General features: G+C 58.0%; 1 protein-coding gene across 1 annotated transcript in view; it reads right to left on the bottom strand.

Annotated features, from left to right (window-relative positions):
* LOC105493349 (solute carrier family 5 member 10) overlaps nt 1-8,936 on the bottom strand; it is a 69,040-nt gene that overhangs the window by 378 nt on the left and 59,726 nt on the right. The window contains exons 10-14 of the mRNA XM_011760930.3: nt 8,236-8,343; nt 5,163-5,313; nt 735-903; nt 384-599; nt 102-159 (exon numbers count right to left, since the gene is read on the bottom strand). Of these exons, the coding sequence (XP_011759232.2) occupies nt 102-159; nt 384-599; nt 735-903; nt 5,163-5,313; nt 8,236-8,343 (702 nt within the window). The remainder of the gene's footprint in view (nt 1-101; nt 160-383; nt 600-734; nt 904-5,162; nt 5,314-8,235; nt 8,344-8,936) is intronic.

Here is an 8,936-nt window from a genome sequence, read left to right as displayed (position 1 = left end):
TGCAGAAGGAGAGGGACGGATGAAGGACACAAGGCTACACCTGGTGCCCTTGCCTCCAGCCCAGGGTCAAGGTGGAGGAGTGTCTAAGGTCACCCACTTACCTGCTTTGGTTCCCAAGGGCAGATTCCGAGCCAGGGTCCACCAGGTAAGGTTCTCAATCTGTAAGAAACCAGTGGGGATAGGGATGGGGTGAGGCTGGCAGGGTAGGGGTGACCCAGACAGGATCAGAGGTTGGGGATGGCAAGATGGCAGCTGAGTTCAAAAAGGGATGGGGTTAGGGAGTCCAGGGCTAGAAAATTCTGAGTCAGAGTGGGTCGGGGATCAGAATAGGACCAGAGTAAGAAACTGTTAGGGGTCAGGGTCAGGAGTCAGGGCTGGCTCACCTGGACACCCTGTGGGGGTGGGGTCAGCAGGCTTCCAGCCACCACAACAGCACCGCTGAGTACGAAGAGGGCAACAGCGAAGTGCAGGTAGTGGATGCTCCCCAGGACGGCCGGCCTCGTGTCTGGCTCTCCGCAGGGCGGGGCTGGGTTCAGGAATTCCAGGACCAGCCTCGTGGCCCCCACCACCAGCCCTGCTATCAGGCCCCAGAAGGCCCCCTGGGGAGGAGGGAGACAGGGCATGTGGGGCTATGGGAGGAGGACCAAGGATCCCCTGACAGGCAGCAGGGAAGAGCAAACTGTGGCATGTCCCTAGGGAGAGCAGACCACCAAGTCCTGTCCCCCGATACCCACCTGCTCGTTGGCACGTCGCCAGAAGATGCCCAGGACAAAGACTGCAGTCACTGGTGGGGCCAGGGAGCTGGTCACTGACTGCATGTATATGAAGAGTTGCCCACTGTTGGAGCCCTGCAGGACGGGGATCCAGGCCACACTCACGCCGATGAGCGCCACTATGACCAGCCTGTGGGCAGGTGGAAGGCAGGCAGCGGTCGTCCTGGGAGGTTCTTCCTCAGCCCTCTCCCACCTCCCCTGGTCACTAAGACTTGCTCTCTAATCGTTCCCCTGCTACCCCAGCTCCAGCCCCTCCCTGGCCTCTGGTCCATGCCACTGGTGACCTGGCCAGTCCTGCCCTGCTCCAAACCCTTTGGCAGCTCCCTGGCTCCTGCAGGTGTAGCTCCTGACTCTAAGTGCTGTCTGCTCCTTCCCTGCCCTGGGTTCTCTGTGGAGCCAGCCCTTGGAGCTCTGCCATAGCCACCCAGCCTCTCCCTCTTGTCTCTCCTTCAAAGCACCTGTCCCAACCACTACACGCACATTTACCTGGGTGTCTACTTGTTTACTGCCTGTCTTCCCCTCCCGACTGGAAGCCTGGAAGCACTAGGAGAGCAGGAGCCTCATCCCTTTAGTTCATTGCTGTGTCTTCCAGCATACAGTAGGTGCTCACTAAGCATTTGCTGAGTGCATGAATGACCACTGCCCCCACATCCGGGCCAGACTGACTGCCTGGTGGTTCTTTGAAGACACTAGGCTTTTTCACACCGGCCGGCCTTTGCGGGAGCTGGGACCTCTGGCTGGCACATCCCCACCCCTACAGGCCTGTGCCGCACATCCTTCACAGGGCAACCTCCCTACTAAGGATGCAAGGTTTGGAGCCAGAGGTGTGGGTTGGGGTTAGAGCCTATACTCCCCAGCTGTGAAGCTGGAGCTCTGCTGGGCCAGCATGAGCCTGTCCCCTCCTATCCCCTGCGTGTCAGCTCCTGCCCGCCTCTCCCCTAGGCCAGAGCCCCTCCACAGCAGGCACATGCTTCACTTGTTCATCCAACGAGCCACTGGCGAGGTGCCCACCTGGGTAGGACACTACCCTAGGATCCCCAGCTGGGCGATGAGTGGGACCTGGTGCCTGCCCAGCACTCAAGAGTCCAGCAAAGAAAACAGATGAGCCTGTTACCTACACTCAGGGCTGGGCTGGAGCAGCACAGGAGAAACATCAATCTAGGAGGGCTTCCAGGAGGAGGCCCCCCCCAAGAGCCTTGAGGGGCATGGGACCCAGCTAAGGGGACAAAGCTGGGGCAAGGCATCCATCTGCTCCTTCCTGGCTGAGCACCTCACCCCTGTGTCCTGGGTCAGTTGTCATTCCTCACCCCCAAGGTGGGTGGTGGGTGACCCGCTGGAACCCTGGCTGTGGTGGCAGGGATGACAGAGGCTATGTGTTCAGCTAGGGTGGGTCCTCTCTGCGCCTGTTCGTCTTCCTCCCTCCCTTTCTTCCCTTCTAGGCCTGAGGGAGAGGGTGGAGGAAGGAGGTGCCACCTTGATTAAGGCTAATTAACCCCTAGCCAGGCAGGCAGGCGGGCGCTGCCCTCATCAAAGGCCGAGGGGGGCCTCCATTAACGCCTGCCCACCCCGCCCTCTGCACACAGCTCTCCCGCCCAACACCAGACTCTGCATCTCTGTGCCAGGACCGGGGCCACTCCAGCCAGGCCCTCGCCTTCTTATGCAGCCTTCTTACCTAGTCTGCCAGAGGACCCCCAAACCCAGAGGCTGTTCCTTCTGCCTGGAATGCTATCCCCTCCCATGCCACCATCAGGGTGGACAGTGCCCTCCCGCATCTCTCTGGGCTGCAGCCACAGTTCCCGTGGAACCTCTCAAGGAGGGGTGTCTGAGATCTCTCTGAGTGCTGTACAGGGTTTCCGGGAGGCCGTGGGCCCCATTTGTGGACTGAACAGCCAGGACCACAGACAGGGGAGAGTGGGGAGGGCAGTGGCAGAATGTTGGACTGGGGTGTGGGGGCTTGGGGCAGGCAAATAGCCGGGGAGTGGTCATCGTTGTTCCCCAACCTGTGACAGCTCCTCCAGCCTCTGCTTAGCTGGACGGAGCCATCATGGCACTGGCATGGTCCTGTACCCGGCCCTGCAATGGCCTCCTCTCCAGGCCTCTGGACTGTTGGTCTTCTCTCTCTAAGCCTTGCCTCTCCCTGACGGAGGCTCTTGTCAGGCCATTCACCCTACCAGAGATCCATGACCCACGGGGGCCTAGGAGATACTGCTCCAATGGTAGTGGTTAGGGCAGGAGGAGGCTGAGACGACTTTGAGGGGCTGGGGGTGTTGAGGGTATCCCAGTGCTGTAAGAGGGAGGGGAAGTCGAACTGGCCAGCCTGACACCTGGCACAGGGCCCTTTCTGCTCTAACCAGCTGGCAGCTGAGAGAACTGGGGCCCAGAGAGGGTGAGCAACCTGCCCCGCACCACACAGCCTTGTGCCCTGCTCCTCAGGGAGGCTGAACTCCAGGCTTGCAGGGCTGGGGGCGGGGGGTTGACTTGGCAGAAGAGGTGGGAAGGAGAGTCAAGGGCCTGGGCAGCTGTATGGGTGGGTGAGCTGGCACAGCAGGAGGCCAGGTCAGGACTTTGGTTGCAGGTGGGAGTCTGGGTGAGGAGACCAGGAAGTAGTGGGCAGGGGACATGAGGGCCACTGGGCAGGTAGAGGGGCTACCAGTGTCACACACTGGGTGGCAGAAGGGCATCCAGGTCCCAGGGCCCAGGATGCTGGAGCATGGAGGGGCTTAGAGCAAGGTCTGGCCGCAGAGGAGACGCATGGTCAGAGAGGTGCAGGGTCTTCCCCAGGCCACATGGCTTCTGAGGAGAGGCAGGGGAGCCAGAGGGGGAGAGGAGGTCAAGGGGCCAAGTGCCCAGGACACAGGGACATGGAAGTGTCCTGCCTAGTGAGAGGCGGGAGACTCCTTGTTTTGGAGGATCCTGTGAGCCCGTGGATGAGCTCACTCGCACCCGCCTCTGACATGTCCCAACAGGGCCCTTCCGACAGAAGTCTGACTGCTTTGCATCCCCAGGACGGCTGCCTGGAGCTCGGAAGGAGACCCCACCCCCAGGATGGGTGCCCTGGGCTCCTGACCAGGGGGTTCACTGTTGGCCAAGCTAAGTGCCAGAAGGCTAGAACCCTGACCAGCAGAGTGTGGGCCACACTGCTCAGAGGACAACAGGAGGGAGGGACTACAGGGGCAGGGAGGGTGCAAATAGACACACACGTGCACATGGGAGCTAACCTCTGAGGATGTAAAGGCATAAGAATGATAGAATGGGCTGGGCACACTGGCTCATACCTGTAATCCCAGCCCACTGAGGTAGGTGAATAACGTGAGGTCAGGAGTTCGAGACCAACCTGGCCAACATGGTGAAACCCCGTCTCTACTAAAAATACAAAAAGTAGCCGGGCGTGGTGGTGGGAGCCTGTAATCTCAGCTACTCAAGAGGCTGAGGCACGAGAATCTCTTGAACCCGGGAGGTGGAGGTTGCAGGGAGCCAAGATCGCACCACTGCATTCCAGCCTGGGTAACAGAATGAGACTCTGTCTCAAAAAAAAAAAAAAAAAAAAAAGAATGATACAATGTACTTTGAGGACTCAGGGGAAAGGCTGGGAGGGTGTGAGGGATAAAAGGCTACACATTAGGTACAGTGTACACCACTCAGGTGATGGGTACACCAAAATCAAAATCTCAGAAATCACCACTAAAGAACTTATTCATGGAACCAAACACCACCTGTTCCCCAGACACAGCCCTGGTCCGCATGAAGAGCCCAGATATGTAGAGAAGGGTGTCGGGGAGGTCTCTTGGCCTATAATGGCCACATGTGCTGTGGGAAGAATCTGGCAAGAGTTCCTGGGGTATGAAGGGGAGAGGGGCTCATTCCTTGGTTGAGGGTCTCAAGGAGGACTGCATGGAGGAGGGGACACAGGTAGAGTGTAGAAAGATCAGCGTGAGTCATCAAGGTGTAAAAGGAGGGGACAAGCTGGGCTGGGAGGAAACAAGCCGGAGCTCAGTGGGGCCAAGGCCATGGAGGCTGAGGGATGTGGCAGGTCAAGTGTGGCCAGCCCTGAGTGCTAGCACGGGGGCCCTCTGTGGGGCAGCTGGGAACCACAGGAGGAATGGGGGCCCAGGTTTTGGGGAAGATAGAGAGATCTGTAGCATGGCTGGGGAGAGAGGGCTGGCCCCTGCAGAGGGAATCCAGCTCGGGGGTGGAGACGCATCCCAGATGAGGGCTGCGATCACACAGAGGTGGACAGGAGAGCAATGTGAGAGGTGGTATGGACGGGGTACACTGGGCCCTTCTCTTCACTCCTCCCTGGAATCCACCTTTCTCTAAGTGGCAAACTCCCGCTCATCCCTCAAAGTCAGTGCCGGCGCCCACCCCCGTACCGTTCCCCCACCCCCATACCGTCCCACCAGCAGCAGCTCTCGCTCGCCGGAGCGGGGCCGCAGCCGCCTCCAGATGTCCATAGTGAAGAGGGTGCTGCTGCTGTTGAAGATGGAGGTCAGCGACGACATAAGCGCGGCCAGCATCACTGCGATCATCAGCCCCCGAAGACCTGGGGTGGGACGGGGGATGCGTGACCCTGTCCGGTAACAGCCCCGGGAGCCCCTCCAGCCTGAGGTCTACTGCCTGAGGCCTGCCTGCCATTCCCATGCCCCTCCAGGCAGAGGGCCAGGAGGGAGAGAAGCTGAGGAGGTTTGAGGTGAGCAAGACCCAAAATGAGGAGACTGGGGAGGCCAAGGACAAACCGTGGGGACTTCGGAGCTGGCTGCTTGAGCCCTAGGCTTGCTGGCAACCCTAGGCCCGACCGTAATTACTCATAATGCTGAGGCCGCGATCAGACCTCTCCTTTCTGCAGAGCCTGGCGTTGACAAAGCACTTTCACACCCATGCCTCCGTCTGAGGAAAGCGTGATTAACCCGCCTGACAGATGAGGAAATGGAAGCTCAGAGAAGGGAAGAGATTGCCCAGGGACTCACAGCAGGCCAGAGGCAGAACTTTGGGGTGCGGTGGGGTTGGTGAGGAAGGCTTGGGCGGGGCCTTTGCTTGAAGGTCACACCCTGGGCAAGATGCACACCTTACCCCAGCATGCAGTGCCCCAGTATCTGGAATTTTCCACCACTTCCTGTGCATGGCAGGACCCAGCAGGCATAGTGGATCCCCTCTCTCCTTGGCTCTGTGGTTTTCCAGAGTGGGAGTGAGGGCTCCCCTAGGAGGTGCGGGTAGCATTGCTGTGAAAGGCCTTCTGGGAGTTGTAGGCTCAAGAGGGCCTGGGGGTGAGGAACCCTAAAGAAGGTGGAACGATGCTGAACTGCCCGCTCTCTGCTGTGTGGCTTCAGGCTGGTCACCTCCCCTCTCTGGGGACAAGTTCAAGTCTGTCTACAAGGACTCCTAAAATTTTAAGCAACTCCTTTACCTCTACAAACTTTTGCCCGTCTGTCCTAGGATAAGCCTGGCATTGGCCTCCCTGTCCCGAAGGCACAGCCATTTATTGCCTGGCTGGGTTCTCTGGCCTCGGTTCTGCGTCTGATTGGCTGTGTGACTTCCAGGAGTCTCTGGGCTCTCTGTTCACTTGTCAGAAGCTGACTAGGATGGAGCCCAAAGGAAAATGAGTCAAATCACAGTTTTCCCCAAAACATTTCTCCACCCGCCCCCTTGTCTTGCTCATGGAGATGGATGAACTTGGACCTTATTCCATCCATTTCTGAGAGAGGGAACTCAGGGCCTAGAGAGGGATTGTGGCCCAACAATGGCTCAGTGTCAGCCCCGGGGGACTTAGCAAGTCCCTTTGCCCAGAACAGAAGAGAAAAGCGAAGCCCTTAGGTGGGAACCACAGCGTGGCCAAGCCTGCATTTTCCCAATGTCATTATGTTTAATCCCAGCAACAACGCTGAGGGCTGGGTAGATGCCATTATCTCCAATTTACAGATGAGGACACCCAGGCTCCAAGCAGGGAAGTGACATGCCCCAAATTTCTTGGCCAGCTAGTGGCAGAGCCAAGATCTAATCCTAGGTTTGTGTACTCACTTCCATTAGGCCTGAGCTCTGCAGGAGGGAGGGAGGGAGGGAGGGAGGGAGGGAGGGAGGGAGGGAAGGAGAGGAAGAAAGAGCAGGGTGGGGCTCACCCGAGGGACTGAAAGCTTCCAGGAAGAGGGAATTAGAGGGAGGGGGTCAGAGGGAGGGGGACCAGGGAAAGCTCCAGCACCTGAGAATCTGTACAGGAAAAGCTTGGGCTGCCAAAGGCTCAGGAAACTGTTTCTGCTTTTTGCTTAGGGTTGAACCTCCCACACCCCTTGCCATGTTGCTTCCTCTACCTTGCATACCTCCTGTGATGGGGAACTTGCATACCTCCTGTGATGGGGAACTCATCACCCCACATTAGAAGAGCAGGGATGCTGCTACCACGAGAAACATGGAAAAAGCCAAAACCTGCCCACTAGTTCTACCTGTCGGCTTGCAGTGTCTCAGGGCGGGGCGGTGCAGAGGATAGGCACTCATGCCTGCAGATGTAGTGGGGGGTCCTGAGCTCCTGATCCCAGCAGAGTAAGCAGTTTGTGTCTTGGGTTTGTGTCTCAGTGACTATATAACCTCAGACAAGTCACTTTCCCCTCTCTGTGCCTCAGTTTCCCCATCTGTAAAATGGAGCCAATAACCCTATCTCATAGCATTTAATGAGAAACTGTTAGTAAAGGGCCTGGCGCCCAGTAGGCATGCAAGAGGAGAGAGTGGGTGGCCTTTCTCAAGAGATGGTACAGCAAGAGATAAGAGGTTAAGGTGTGCAGGCAGATGCCTCGGGTCAGAATCCCAGCTTTGCAGCTTACTTGCCATGTGACTTGGACCAGGTCACTTAACCTCTCTGGATCTCAGTTTCCCTGTCTTTAAAATGGGGATGATATAGGCCAGGTGCGGTGGCTCACGCCTGTAATCCCAGCACTTTGGGAGGTCGAGGCGGGTGGATCACCTGAGGTCAGGAGTTCGAGACCAACCTGGTCAACATGGTGAAACCCCGTCTCTACTAAAAACACAAAAATTAGCCAGGTGTGGTGGCACACGCCTTTAATTCCAGCTATTTGGGAGGCTGAGGCAGGAGAATAGCTTGAACCCGGGAGGAGGAGGTTGTGGGGTGCCGAGATCACACCATCGCACTCCAGCCTGGGCAACAAGAGCAAAACTCCATCTCAAGAAAAATAAAAATAAAAATAAAAATGGGGATGATACTAACAGCACTAGGGGTTCCCAAGAAGAGGAGGCCAGTGCATCACCTGGGAAGCCCTGGGGATGGTGGTGGCATGCAGTGGGTGTTTGAGTGTTTTCTATTGTGAGTGCTTCTGTCCTCCTCTCCTAGGAGCAGAACAGCCCACCTGGATGTCACCCAGCATCACACTGGATCCACAGTGGCCTCCACAGTCCCCACACTCATTGGGCCCCAGGTCCCAACCCACGCCTTCCACCCAGACCCCCACCCACACAGCCTCACCGATGGGCATCAGTTCCATGACCAGCTTGGGGTAGGCGATGTTGGAGCAGCCGACCTCGGCCCCACAGGCCCGCAGGCACTCGGATGGCACCACGCAGCCCACATCATCTGTTTGAGAGAGGGACACTTGGTGTCTCTCCCCATAGACATGGGCACCTGGGGTGGGCAAGACAGGGCTAGGGGCAGGAGCCTGGCCCAGACCTGCTCTGTCAATGCCTCTGGCCTGTTACCATTTGGCCCTGGGCCTCAGTTTCACAGGGGAGTTTCACTGTTTCACAGTTTCACCGTTTGATAACCAGCTGCCCTACCCTACCATCTTTACCCCCATTAGCTTTTCAGGAGCCATGGGGAGGGCATGGCCTCTGAAAATTATTTTCCCTGCTGTTCTCCATCATAACGCTTCTCCCTGATCCCACTTCCCCTTGGCCAGGGGGCTCACCTGCCGTTGGCTCTGCTGTGTGAGGTCTGCCATTAGAGTCTACCTGGGGCCTGAGCCTCCCTTGTCCCCCTCGTCCCCAGCCATTCTCCCCAAAGGGGGAAATGGAGGCTAGAGAGGAGAGAGCCCTGCAGGATGGGCCCTTCCCCAGGCCCTCAGCCTGTCCCCTGGGCTTTGTGTTCACTCAGCAACAAGTCGACAAGCGGCGTCCGTCCATGGGCAGCTGGCTTGAGTGTGCTGTCACACAGCTGCAGCTCAGGCAGCA

This window comes from Macaca nemestrina, chromosome 17 (assembly GCF_043159975.1).
Source record: "Macaca nemestrina isolate mMacNem1 chromosome 17, mMacNem.hap1, whole genome shotgun sequence".
Lineage (NCBI taxonomy): Eukaryota > Metazoa > Chordata > Mammalia > Primates > Cercopithecidae > Macaca > Macaca nemestrina.
This window is presented reverse-complemented; position numbering and strand designations above follow the sequence as displayed.